Source organism: Carettochelys insculpta, chromosome 31 (assembly GCF_033958435.1).
Source record: "Carettochelys insculpta isolate YL-2023 chromosome 31, ASM3395843v1, whole genome shotgun sequence".
Classification (NCBI taxonomy): domain Eukaryota; kingdom Metazoa; phylum Chordata; order Testudines; family Carettochelyidae; genus Carettochelys; species Carettochelys insculpta.
In genome coordinates, this window is record NC_134167.1 from 9,658,849 (window position 1) to 9,672,837 (window position 13,989).

The window sequence follows — 13,989 nt, forward strand, 5'->3', positions numbered from 1 at the left end:
CACTGATCAAGGGCTTTTCCTGTCTGTTATGGGTGTTGGTGCCTCTCTCACGCTGGCGGCAGGGAGGTGCTGGTCCTGTTTTCTGTGTCACGTGGTCTCCCTTCTGATGGAGTTTGGATGCAGGTCAGTGACCTTGGCGTGATGTTGCAAAGCAGCCCTAAGGTGGTCATACGGATGTGGTGTTCTCCTTCTCCATTGCCTGGTCTGAGTACTGGCATCTCTGCTCAGCTGTGATCTCCATGCCCTGGCTTCTTCCCATGTCACACTTCTTTTCTTGCAGCTAGTTCGTGTCCTAAACATGGTTACGGGCACTCTGCACCTGTACCCTGTGACAGAAGAGGAAAGCTTGCAGTCTGTGAAGAATAGGATTCAGTCAGACACTGGTATTCCGGAGCAGGAGCAGGAGCTGCTGCAGGAGGCAGGGCTTGCACTGTGCCCTCAGAAATTGGCTATTCAGTGTCTGGCTGACAGCAAGGTGAGCCTGGGTCTGAAAGCTGAACACCACTAGCTAAGTGTGTACTTGCTGGCACTTGCATGCTGAGGGCCTAGTCCATCCTTGCACCCCACCCTTGTTTTCACTGAAGCAGAACAACACTCATTCCTGCTGCTCACACTGTTCTGTGCCATGATAAACCAGCTGGTTCTGTCCTCTTCTAATGAATGGCTGGCTCTGCATTATTTCAGTGGAGGCTGTTGTGGGAATATTGCATGAGAGTACTGAGCTGAGTTTCATCTCTGCAGGTGAATGACGCTACAGCCACGGACACAGACATCCTCTTCCTCTTTGACAACCGTAAAGTTGCCTATGAGAGGCAGATCTTCCTGCGGCCTCATCCAGAAAGTGTTGACTGCATCCGTAAGGACTTCACCAGGGCATGAATTATTTCGGGGGGAATCAGTGCAAAGAGCTTGCTGTATATGTGAGCTGCAGGGGGCAGATGTCTGCTCTTGGGTGTAAGGTAGGCAGCAAAGCAGATGTCACAGCCTTCAGGCTGAGGAGTGATTTAATTGAGGTAGAGGAGAATCTGTCGTGACACTCAGACTGTGGCCAGTTGTCGTGAAATGGCCTTTCTAGGCCCAGATGGAATGGGATGGGCACAGAGACTCGTCTGGCGAGGTTCAGGACAAGGTGTTGCCATGTCTCAGGCTTAGACAGGGTGTAACTCCTACCCTGCGGCACTGCTCCCATCAGGCTTTCTTTTAACAACTTTCTCTCTGTTTCCAGTTCAAGATCCGAAGAAGAATCTGTCGTTCTTCCAGCTGCGCAAGGTGTGGGGTCAGGTGTGGCACACGATTCGGACGCTGAAGGAGGACTGTAACCTGCTGCAGCAGGGGCAGCGAGCAGCCATGTACAGTGGGGTACCTTTGGGAATAGTTGGGTCCATTAGGCCTCCTGCTTAGAGGGAGATAGAAAAAGAAACCTGTCCTTTGGTGGTGCAGAAGTGACGCACACATCTGGTCAGGGAAGTTCTTGATGAAGGTGGACTTATTAACTATTGATGGAGAGCTATGAGCTGTGGCCTCTAATTCTGGTGTCTTTGTGCTATGTCCACTATTCTCAGCCCTATTTGTTTGCCTTGGTGACAGAGGTAAACATGGGCTGATCATGAGTCAGCAGGAGAACACTGGGGTCTTAGCTTTCAGAGCCACTCACACCAGAGAGTCAAGTGTAGGGTGAGCTGGAACACTGTGCAGCTCCTATGGGGCTGGACGCTGTGACCCTTCTCACTTCCCCCCCACAGGATGAATCTGCTGCGTTATAATAGCAATCTCTCCAAGATGAAGAATTCCATGGCTTCCCTCTCCCAACAGCTGAAGGCAAAGCTGGATTTCTTTAAAACCAGCATCCAGATTGACCTGGAGAAGTACAGTGAGCAGATAGAGTTTGGAATTGGTGAGTACAGCCTCTGTGCTGTGCTGGGGAGTCCTCAGTCTACTCCCCCACAATCCTGGCACGGTAGCTTCCTTTCCTCTCATGCAGCACAGAATAATGGACTTGCTTCTTCTTTTGTTTAGCGTCTGAGAAGCTGTTGTTTGCCTGGAGGGAGATGGAGCAGGCTGTGGAACTTTGTGGGCGGGTAAGTTTCCAGATATAGGTTTAACTCCTTGCTTGGAAGGGGAGCCTTTCAGCTGCTGCTGTGCACCTTTTACTCACTGGCTAGATTGATCTGGTACATGAAGCCTGTCTCTTGTTTTAGGCTGCATCAGTCTTCCCTTGCCCACTGGCCTGTGTAGTCTTTCATGTGTGGGGCAGGCCAGGGGACAAAAACATGGAGGAGATGATGAGAGGATTTCTAATGCGTAAACAAGTAGCATGCCCAAAAGGCAATCATTGCCAGTTGGACAGTCACCAGGGTAACAAGAAGATGTGGCTAATTAGAGGTTTAAAAGGAGGAAAGGGTTGTCTGGCAGTGGGGATTCTGCTCCCAAATCCTGTGACTGAGACAGGCAAACTTGATATGGTCTTTGAAATATGACTGTTTGCTTCTAATAGCTGGGCTCTGTCTCATGGAGCAGAGGCCTACTGCCAAGGGATTTCCTTGGGCACTGTCCTACCTGCCCATGTGCCATATTTCCCCAGAATGGAGAGGAGCAAAAGGTTTCTGCCTAAGTATGGGGCAGTGATAGACACTGGATGTGAGCACTGGGATGCTGCTTTCTGAGGGGTAAGGGTGTTGGTGGGTGAGGTGAGAATTACGTAGTCCTTCAGAGCAGCTGAAGGAAATTGTTCTCCTTTCTGTCACTAGCTGCAGGTTCACCATAGCATGTGAACCAACAGCATCTCTTCACCACAACCTGAGCAGCAAGATCATTAGCCAGGGCAAGTGTGAGAGGACCAAATCAATCTACTTGTATCAAAGGGAAATACCTCTCAGGCTTTATTTCTACTTTTCTGTCTAAGACTCTAGGAGTGTGGCTGGAAAGGGAAAGCAGGTCCTGTTCCATTTACAGCTAACTAGAGCCTGAGTCCCTCAGTCTGCAGATTATGCTATTAACTGTTGCTCCTTCCCTCAGGAGGAGGATGTGGATCAGCTGGTGAAGAGGATGATGGCCCTGCAGGCAGACATTGTGGACCTGCAGAGAAGCCCACTAGGGCGGAAGCAAGGGGGCACACTGGAGGATTTGTAAGTTGGAACCCTCTTTGGCCTCTGGTGCCAGCATTTCTAGCACTATGGCTCCTTTGTGAATGTTGACAAGCTGCAGTACCTGCTCATCAGTCTAGCCCACAAACTGGGTTGGCAGGGCCTGTCAAAAAGCCAGCAGTGGAGTGCTGCCATGATTCATTTGTCTGGTGACTGCATAGTCAGGCATGCAAAGGCTTTGTGAGAGTTTAAGGGGATAATCACAATTTGGGTTCCACAGAAACATCAGTGCCTTTTATTTCATAGGGAAGAACAAGCCAGAGAACTTTACCGGCGACTCAGGGAGAAGCCAAGAGGTAGAAAAAACCTGTGGTTACTGTTGTCTTACTGCTCTGTGAGACCACTAACTGGAAAGGGCAATAAACAGCACTGAGAATTCTCCATTCCAGGCTTGTGGGCCACACTTCAACCACATATGGTGTGTCTCCTCTCTTCCAGTTCCAAACGAGCATTGCTAGCCCTAGTCATGACTAGGCTGGGAAAGAGGTGGCCTCCTTGCTTGGAAGTGCCAACTTTGCTCTTACCTAACTGTTCCCATCAGCTACTGCCTTTTCAGGATGAAATGGTTTTGGACCCTTCTCCCCAAACTACTACTACTGAAAGCATGTGCTGTAAGCAGCCCTTCCTCACTGTGGCTGTAGACCAAGCCCTGAGCAGAGTCTCTGGGCGACTGCCCTCTACCAGCTGGCCTCTTTCCAAAGTGTCAGAGTCCAGGACACAGTGCTACAGAAATCATGATGGGTTCTTGTACTCTCTGTGCCCTCACACCATTTGATCCTCGTCATCTCTCTAGACCAGAGGACCAGCGGTGACAGTCAGGAAATTGTGCGACTACTCCTGCAGGCAATCCAGACATTTGAAAAGACAGTCCGTCTCATTTATGCTCAACTCAGGTGAGTCCCAGGCCCTCCCTTTCTATGGAAGATAGACAAGAAATGTCTAGACCAGGCGTGTCCAACCCGCGGGCCGCATGTGGCCCTGGACAGCTAGGAATGCGGCCCCACAAGATCATAAACTTTTAACATTATTATGTGATTTATATACATTAACTATATTATATTTTATATGCAGCCCAAGACAATTCCTCTTCACTCAATGCAGCCCAGGCAAGCCAAAAGGTTGGACACCCATGGTCTAGACAATGCTTGTTGTCAGTGTTCCCTCAATTTATTCTACCCATGGATGGAAAAAAATTAATGTGCACCACCAGTACAAACATGCTGCCAGGCGTGCGTGGCTGTGGGCATGCTGCTCATCAGTGGGGTGGCACCTGACTCTCCTAGACAACTGCCTGAGTGCTCAGCTTACAGGGAATGCTGCTTACTGTTGCTCTTAATACAATGAGAGGATATACTTGAACCTCTCTCAAGTCTGGCAACATCTGTAATCGAGCATGATTTTAATGAGGCACTAACCACTATCAGGTGTGGCCAAGTTTCCTATAGCCCCATAACATTTGTTCGCAGCCACCAATCCTGAGTTGTGTTGTGCTGTTGTTTAGCTCTAATTTACCCCTAAGAGCCTAGTAAACAGTAGAAGTGTTTCGTAATGTGCTAGGGGACATTGACCACCTGTGGTCTGGCTGATTCTCTCATTTAGCATCCATCAGGTCCCGAAAGTGCCAGACTAGAGAGATTAAACCTGTGTAACTCAGTGAGATGCATTTAGACAACTTCACAGATTAACTCCTAACTGGGGAACATGATTCTTTAAACTTTTGGAGCTGATGGAGTTTCTAACTGAACACAGAGCAGCTGCTCATCTGACCCTATTTTTTTTTTTTACAGTAAGACTGTAATTTGCAAGCAGAAGGCACTGGAATTGTTCCCCAGCGTGGAACAAGCAATGAACCGGATGAATGAAGATGAGAACACAGTTGTCAGGCTTCAAGAAAAACGACAAAAAGAATTATGGAACCTGCTGAAAATTGCTTGTGTGAGTGAAACAGCAGTTAATGGGTCCCCTTAAACCAGATTGATTTATTTATTTTTTTTGGATGGCAGAAACTTGAATGTAGCTGTACTTGTTTATCTTTGAGTTTGTGCTGGCTTTAGAACCCCTTCTTTTGAAATGCTAGGGGGGAGCTGCAAGTATTTCATCACCTGTGTTGGGGAAACCCTCTTCCCTCACTGCCCCACACCCACAATAAAATAATTTTATTATTTTCCAGGGCAGTCACCTACTAAGGGTGTGGGGCGGGGAGATGATAAAACTGTAGTTCAAAGTTTGGCAGCTCCAGTGGTTGTCATCAGAACCACTGTAGAGGTCTGTGATCACATCTTTTAAAAGGACATGAGATAAAACATGTTCTGACCTACCTCTGAATGTGGCTTAAAAATTTGGGCCTAGTTTAGGATTAAAGCAAACCCCATACCCTTACCTCTGATTAATAGTTGAAAGAGGAAGGGCAGCACTTGCTCCTGAACATAAGTTTATGTAGAAAAAAGTGCATGCAGCATTCTGACCCTGCCTTTTCCCTGCAGAGTAAGGTACGTGGCCCTGTCAGTGGCAGCCCAGAGAGCATGAATGCGTCACGGCTTAGTAACCCTGGTCAGCTGCTGTCTCAAGTCCCTGCTGTAACTTACAATTTACCAGAATCTATCAAGAAAAGGTAAAGTGAAAAATGATAGTTGTACTACTGACTGTTAGCTGACAAGGAGTTTTGATTTTTAGGCACGTCTACTGTAGAGCTCAAAGACTTAGGCATTACTCCTAGGGGAAGTCTGGGCCAAGAGCTTAAATTCTGCACACCATTTTATGTCAAAAGTGTACTCATCAGTTTCAATTATTTTTGGTCCTTTATTTCCAAGTGCCAGTGTGTGTGTAACAAATGTCAAATATTTGAAGAGATTCCTTAATGGGCATATTAACACAGAACACTGAGTAATAATTTACTCAACTTACAAGACACACATTTCCTGCATCTCCCAGAACCACTGGTGGGTAAAGTATAGACTAGGGTTTTTTTGGGGGGAAGTATCCATTATGGGGCTCCTGGCTCCCCTGCCCCAGTTTCTTCCCCCACTAGCCTTTGTGGGTCTATCTGACCTTTCTCCCAGCACTCCATGCTGGCTGACAGCTGCTGTTTCCACAGTGCATTCTGGTGGGCAGGAGGCAGAAATGTAGCAGGCTTTTTCTGTACAAACATTTTTTAAATACATGGCTCATTAATTGGGCACATATGCAGTGGAACAGAATTCCCCCTGTAGTAATGAATGGAGGGTGGCTGCTGGAACTATACTTAGTCTGTTCAAGAGCGATTTTACATCTTTGAGTGATACTGTGAATTTGGGGCAGAGGAGTAGCTATCTTATGATGTATCATTTTTGCAGATAAGACTGTCACCTTATTTGAGCACAAGCATTCCTGGGTAAAATCTGCTGATAAAGAAGGTTCTACCCACAGATCTTATGTCCCAATAAAGCTGTTGGTCTTTAATGTGCCTCTGGCTTTCTAAACTGCCTTCAGCTGCAAAAGTGAAAACTCAATAGGTTGCTCACTTACATAACTTTCCAGTCTTTGATTTCTGGACTCCATCACTTGATGCCCAGGACACTTCACTTTACCAGTAAGTCTAAAGATGGACAGTGGCAGCACATGAGGATGCCATTTTAGTAAAATGAGTATTTGCCATCAGAATTCAGGGTTTGGTGCTGGCTTGAGTACGTGTGTTATGTGCTACTGCAATGAGGATGGTACCTCCTAGCACTTGGGACTTCCACTGAATGTAATCATTTGTGCAACTTTTTGTTTTCAGTGAGGAACTACTGATGGAATCACAAAATCTTTGCAGCCAGTTAGAAAGTGTGATGCATGACACAATGAAGGATCAGGATCAGAGCTTTATGGTAATAACTTATCACTTTAAACCACATGCATACGTCTGGGATAAATAGTGGCTAAGCAAGACTGTTGAAGCCAAAGGGCTGGATCTAATATGCTACATGCACGAATTAAAATGGGGTTACTAAACTAACAAGGGACTTCTAGAAACACTAAAACCTTTTTTTTTTTAAACCTGTAAGTAGTGCTTGCTTGTTTTGTGTAAGAAAATGATGCTCAAACTAATCACTCTTTCACTTTTAGTCTCTGGATTGGAGCTGGTTGCAGCTTGAAGAGGATGACAGAAATAACCCAGAACAAACCCAGATGTAAAAACTACTTCAGCCAGCTCACTTTTTACATAAGGAGTTTAAGAATGACAATGTGCTGCACACAGAAATGAAATCCTTTTGGCCATGTATACTGCCATCCAGTGGTTACACTGCAACATTTCTATTTTTAAGGAAAAACAGTCAGCCTCATTTTAAGTGATGTCGCTACAGTTTTCCCCTCAAGTGTACAGGGGTATGACTGCATTTCTTACCTGAAAACAGCAGCTGAAGGTGCCTTGTCACCTGCCATGCTACTTCCCCCGGATAGAAATCAAACTGTGTAATCCTCTCCAAACACTTTTCCTGATATTTATGGAAAAGCACCAAATTCACTGATTTGTCTACCACTGCTGGTCTGCACTTTCTCAAGTGTAATAGCTGTACTTACCTACTTGTTTCCTGTATGGGAACGAACTACCTGAAATGTAAACTTTTGGTTTGCTCTATTTGAATGAATGTTAAATAAAAATTTTAAAGAAATATTTTCACTATGTAAGTAAGTATCAGTTTGAGAGTTAAGCCAATATCCCTACTACTCATTCATCCTTCTACTGCTGCAGGGGATTCAGTTTTGACCCTCAAAACCAGTACCACACCATTCTTAAAGTTACCTCTTTTAAGTAAGGAATCCTTGAACAAAGGCTACTGAAGCAGCAACTGGAATACACAGAAGGGCTATGTTCCAAATGTGATTGATTTATTTCACTTTGATGAAATACCAAAGCTTTCACTACTGCACAGAGACCAATTTCATAAGAGGTCATCAAGTGTAGGGCATGCAGTGTTAAGGGGGAGGGCTGGGATTTTCTTTTCCTTTGTAAGGAAATGCTATGCAGTCTTGCAGGAACAAATTTAAAGTAACACTGAGGAACTGAAATGTGGCACAACCTTTACAACTTCCATGCATACCTTCAAGCATCTCTCTGAGGAGTTTACACCTTATGGGGGTTACAATTCTGTGGAAGAGAATAAAAAGTTCACACTTTTGAAATTTCACAGAAGAATTTTAAGGCCAAAACATATTGGGCAATTTCTTCTCTCCATCTCCTGAAACAGAGCTGCTGTTCCACTTAAAACTGCATTAAGCCTCCAACTCAAAGCCCAGCCCAACTTTGTGACCACCAGCGCTGAAGTTCTTGCCATCAACCAAACCGGAAAGTGTCAGCTTCACACCTGCAAAAACAAAGCAATCTTTGATACTAAAATAAAAAGTCAGTCACACAGACTACCAAAAATAAAGACTTTCAGTATGTAGTAAGAGCTCATAACACATCTGTGCCAAAGTGCATCACTCTTGACCTGTAGTCTGAGCTAGGTATGGACTTAAATTAAGTCTCATTTTAGGTACCAGGTGTTTAAGTGTGCCACCTCCCCATTCTGTTCAGTAGCTCAGGTTAGACAATTCCTGCCCACTAAGATTCTCTTCAATATTTTGTCATGGTTTACATACCAGGTCGCAGGGTCTGAGTGTAACCAATTCCAATCAGGCTGGCATTGTTCACTTTTGCCTAGAGGTAGAGACAACAGAGGTGCATGTTAAAACATCTCTCCTACTTCTATAGGTTGGTACAATAATTTCCACTGCAGCAGAAAAATCTACAAGCATCAGAAAGCAAACACGTCAACCAGCAATGGAAAAGACCCTTCTCAAAAATATATAGCCTCATGAATGCAGAGTAGTTTGCTCTATAAAGAGCTCTGTTTACAATTAGGTCAACTGGGTTTGTGCAAGTTTCTTTGCAATTACACTGCTTCCTAGACAGTGCAGTTAGAGCAGGAAAAAATCCTTGGCTCCATTTTAAACTGCTCCTACATATGACTCCTAAAGCCCACTCAAAGAGATCCCCTCATTCCTGTTTACACCCTTAAATGGTCATAGGCTGAGCATAATCCCTTAGAAACTCAGATACATGTTGTAAGTCCTTTCTCACACTTTAGTTGCTTCTACCTACTTAGTAAGTGGTCCTTATTCATGTTTAAGTCTCTTGAGTAACAAGATGGTTGCATACTGAAGTGCCTAGAACAAAACACAAGTGGCAAGCCAGTGCCTGGACTACAAACTGTACGAAGAAGAATTACATAACCTCTTCAAAATGGGTTCTAGGCAGGCTGTCAAACAATCCTACTTAACAAAATTACCGCCATATTGACTTGCAAACATCTGTTCTGCAGAGTGCCTAATAATTTTGAGGAATTACTGCTTCCTAGGTTTCTCCCTCTGTATGAGATTTAGATTCTCACAAAAAGCCAAGCACCTGAATTAGTTCCTGCCCACCTCTAATCCCTTGGGTTAGTTCATCATTTCTGGAATTTGTAATGCCTTTACTTGCATTTTAATCATCATGTAATTCACAGCGGAAGGTTCACAGCTCTGAAAGTCACTTCCCTTTAAGATTACACATGCCCAGGTTTTCATTAGAGCAGCTAGTAAATGAGGAAGTCATTATCCATTAAACTAGCAGGCAATGGGTTAAGTTAAAATCACGTAACTGTGCCCATTGTGAACAACAAACCTTGTGTTTAATCTCTAATATGACATGATATCGGATAAATACCTCAATCCCCAGGGACATTCATTAGTTTGCACGATATAGTCTAGATCACTCAACCCAAGTAAAAGCAGGCATAGTATCTCTAGTCATTTCCCACCAATTCAATACATTACAGCTTATCACGCCTCCATTGGGTTTCAGCAATTTTCAACTTGTTAAATTATTTTCCCCTCTGTTCGTGCAAGAAAACCACATTTCCTGAAATCTGGACATATTCCACCTACTGTCTGTCCTGAGCATATTCACTGTGGTTTCTCACATAGGCCTAAAGTGAAGGCAGTATGTACAGTGTGGCTTCAGTGACAGCTAAGGGCTTGATTATATGGAGAATCAGCACAGGGTAAGCTGGGGGTGGAAGGCTAGCGCACAGCCTGCTCCAGTACACTAACAGGCAGTGTGGACTCCGCACAGGACCAGGGGTCAGCAATCAAAACAACAAGAGCCATTTTTTCCAATTTGATAAAAAACTCAATAATTCAATAGCCACAATACATGTGACTATGAGACAGTGCTTAAATAACAAACCGTACTTTTTGTAACCCCTATTTTAAGAAGAGTGCACACAATGATTTGCAATGCAATAGATGTTTACTGCAGGACGTTCACAAACCTCTTACATATTCTATTTGTACGACTGTCTTCCTGATTTTCACTCCTGAACCCTCTCTCCTTGGAGGACACTAGGGGGAGTTATCCAATGTTTCACGATCACCTATCATTTGCTATTTAGATTAGAGTTCATTTTTGGGCTTTTAGATGTTCACTTTATCAAAAATAATCATAAAGGTTTTTTTGTTTTTTTTTTTTTTTTTTTACTTTGCAATTATAGCATCAGGAGCCAAAATGAAGTCCTAAAAGCCACATGCAGTTCTAGAGTCCTGCACGAGATGTTCCCTGGTGTGCTTTGACCAACTGCAGGAAACTTAACCTCTCAGCTGACTGGCAGTTGGTCAAAGGACTCTCCAGGTGCACTGTAGGGTACATCTACACTGGAGTTAAACTTCATGGCTGGCCTGTGCAAGTTAACTCAGGCTGCAGCGCTGAAAAATTGTGGCTTCGCTATCTGGGCAAAGGCCAGAGTCCTCCCCAACTCACAGGGTCCCAGAGCTCAGGCTCAGGCTCCAGCTCAAGCCTGAATGTCTACAGGGCAGTTTTACAGCTCAGTAGCCCAAGCTTATGTCGGATGACATAGGTCAGACACAGTGTTTATCTGCAGTGCAGACATAAATTAAGCTATGTTAAGCCTACTGCTGTGTGCAAAGCACACTATGGAACAGCTAGTGGGCAGTAGCATGGTCCATAGAGTGAGTTAGTGCATGGTCCACTAAAGCAGTGGTTCCCAACCAGGAGCTGAGTATCTCTAGGGATATGGAGACACCTTCCACTGGACACATGTTTATCTAGAATGTGCTTAGTTTTACAACAGAAAACAGAAACAGCACTAACAAAATCAGTATAAACTATTATTTCATACAATGACTTGTTTAGATTGCTCTATGCAGTTTACACTGAAGTGTTAGTATACTATTTATATGCCATTTATTTTACAATTATATTGTCAAAACAAAAAAGCAAGCAATTTCTCCATAATAGCCTGCAGTGACACTGTTGTACTTTTAGGTCTTTTTTTGTAAACAAGTAGTTTAAGTGAGGTGAAACCTGACGGGGTGGGGCACAAGACAAATCAGACTCCTGGGAGGGGTAGGAGGTTCAGAACCACTGCAGTCAGGTGTTGTAGATTAGCCCCAACTACAGGTAAAGACACGTCGGAGTATGTGTGTCAACACAGACTGAGGCTTAAATCTATTCCAGAATTCACCCACAGGCTATGACATACGTTCTCCATATACCATTTAACTGCAGAGGGGCAATGTAATGACAAAAAGTGCCATAGGTTTAAGCGATCACCACTACCCCATGTCACCAGCTTACATTTACACCCAAACTCCAGTTGTGGTGTAGGTGCTCAGTGAGGAAAGTACTTACCGCAATGGAAGTATTTTCATCCAGCTGGTACTTAGTGGCAATACCAAAACGGGTATTGTTACTGCCAGCAGTCCAAGCAAGACTTATGGACGTCTCAACTTTATCATTAACCTTCTGATAGATTGAACCACCAAATTCAGTGCCATCATTCCTGTTTGTAACAGATAAACATTATATGAAAATTGCCCGTTTGCTTGTGTTTAAATCTCCAACCACCACCTCGTCTCATGTTTCCCTCTCACCAGCTTTATGACAAAAGTTGCTAACAACACTGCCCAACATGAACCAAGTTGGCAGAGTCAATCTTGCTACTCTCCATGCCTATTTGCTCCCTGGCTGGACTCCTCACTTGGGCCCTGTAGGTACTTCACCAAAAACCGGTTTTAGCTTAAGGACTGAGCTCCTGTAAAGCTCCTTCAGATGTTGCACTTCGAGGTTTGAAACTTCGACTGCTGACGAAAGGTCATCTTTTCCTTCCTATGCTACCAGTAGGGAGGGAAGTGCATTCCATGCAGAGCATAAATCAATGGGTTCAGAGGGAGCCACACAGTCCTCATCAGCTGAAGTCAGTCTCAATATAGCTCAACTTCAGTGAGCAAACTGAAAATGAGGAAATGCAGCCAGCTTCCCCCAAAACACTGCCTCCTAAGCAAATGTGGCAAGGCAAGGCAGTACCACTGAAGGTCTACTTCCACATAGGAGGCTACCATGGTCTAAGACCATCTGAGAAGGAAAAAAAATAAAAGAAAAAAAAGGACAGCAATGCTGCATTAATCCGTCATGTCACTTGACATTATAGCACATGGAAGTGGACAATTTACCTGAGATTCAAATTCTTCTGTAAGAGTGCCACAAACCAGCAGTCAAAATTGTTTTTGAACTTAAATCCTAGAGTTATCTAAGCATACCCTTCCTAAAACCTACCCCAGTTCAAAATACCTTCTCCACTACAAAATTTATGGGCACAGAATTACCTAGAAAAAAATCTCAGAGAGCAAACTAGGAGGTGACCCTCTTATAAACATCACTTGAGGATGAAATTAAACTCAGTCTTCACCCTTTCTCCACCCAGCACACATCAGGTATTATTAGCCTCACAGCTTGCCAGGCAAAATCAAGCCCAACTCCTCTGGTATGAACACTCACACATTAGTATGTAACTGGAAGTCTCCTGCTTTGTATCCTAAAGCAAAGTTATTCTGTGACAGTTTAGACTTGGCTGTATCAAAAGCCATCTGATAGCCAGCAAGCCAGCCTTCATAGCCCAACACAGCCCAGCCATGGATGGTTGGTCCAGAAAGATCAACGTCAATGTTGCAGCCTAGGTTTACATATTCTCGTTTGTAGGATGTCTTCAATTTCCCACTCTTCTTCCTGTGGAGAGAAACATCTTGGTTTACTTGTTGTAGCATGGGCCAGCTGTATAATATTTTTATGTCTGCAAAGAGCTTAATACTTCAAATGGCTTCACATCTGGGGGATGGGGACTGAGATGGATATATTTACAAGCAGTTTTGTTTGTGTGCTGTAATTATTAATTTACAGCATAGACACAGAGACCTAAGCTTGCTGGTTTCCCCTTTTTCCCCAAGAGAAAACTGGCTTAACAAAAACATGACCTTCACCTGCGCTAACCTTACCTTCCCCATCTCCCCTCAGAAATTTGTGTCTTCTCCCATCTTCTAACTTCACCACTTGCCCAATGTATTCTGTAACATTTCCTGATCTCTCTCGCACCATTGCCCATTTAGTCCTTTAATCTTCAACCTCTTCCTCTCCTCTGGCTCTCCCATGCTGACCCCCAAGATTCAGTGGCACTCCGCAGAATCACCAAAGCTAACTCACCTTCCTCTAAACTCTCCCTTACTGTGATGTCTACAAAACAAATAAATGCCTGATAACGGTTAAGCTGGTGGTGTATGGATACCACTGCCGATCATATCAATATCGCCCATTCCCATGTACTCTGCTGCCTGTTTCCATCTGTTGTCTCTTGCCTTACACTTAAGATTATAGCCTTTGAAGATGGTGCTGTCTTTTTGTTCTTTGTCTGTATAGCACCTAGCACAGTGGGGTCATGATCCATAACTAGAACTCCTACCTTCTATGATAACACAAATCATCATGATGGGTAACAGTTTTCTACTTCCCTAC

The 13,989-nt window shown here is 44.2% G+C and overlaps 2 protein-coding genes across 5 annotated transcripts in view; one reads left to right on the top strand and one right to left on the bottom strand.

The window, feature by feature from the left end:
* IKBKB (inhibitor of nuclear factor kappa B kinase subunit beta) overlaps positions 1–8,263 on the top strand; it is a 21,014-nt gene extending 12,751 nt beyond the window's left edge. For both annotated transcript variants that reach the window (XM_074981764.1, XM_074981765.1), the window contains 12 exons: positions 281–475; positions 742–856; positions 1,226–1,349; positions 1,743–1,894; positions 2,017–2,078; positions 3,016–3,125; positions 3,390–3,439; positions 3,937–4,036; positions 4,931–5,078; positions 5,627–5,754; positions 6,901–6,991; positions 7,230–8,263. In XM_074981764.1, coding sequence (XP_074837865.1) covers positions 281–475; positions 742–856; positions 1,226–1,349; positions 1,743–1,894; positions 2,017–2,078; positions 3,016–3,125; positions 3,390–3,439; positions 3,937–4,036; positions 4,931–5,078; positions 5,627–5,754; positions 6,901–6,991; positions 7,230–7,298 — 1,344 coding nt within the window. In that variant the 3' untranslated portion in view covers positions 7,299–8,263. The remainder of the gene's footprint in view (positions 1–280; positions 476–741; positions 857–1,225; positions 1,350–1,742; positions 1,895–2,016; positions 2,079–3,015; positions 3,126–3,389; positions 3,440–3,936; positions 4,037–4,930; positions 5,079–5,626; positions 5,755–6,900; positions 6,992–7,229) is intronic.
* Positions 7,974–13,989, bottom strand: part of VDAC3 (voltage dependent anion channel 3) — a 25,490-nt gene continuing 19,474 nt past the window's right edge. For all 3 annotated transcript variants that reach the window (XM_074981766.1, XM_074981767.1, XM_074981769.1), the window contains 4 exons: positions 12,982–13,209; positions 11,836–11,986; positions 8,748–8,805; positions 7,974–8,470 (listed from right to left, as the gene is read on the bottom strand). In XM_074981766.1, the coding sequence (XP_074837867.1) occupies positions 8,379–8,470; positions 8,748–8,805; positions 11,836–11,986; positions 12,982–13,209 (529 nt within the window). In that variant the 3' untranslated portion in view covers positions 7,974–8,378. The remainder of the gene's footprint in view (positions 8,471–8,747; positions 8,806–11,835; positions 11,987–12,981; positions 13,210–13,989) is intronic.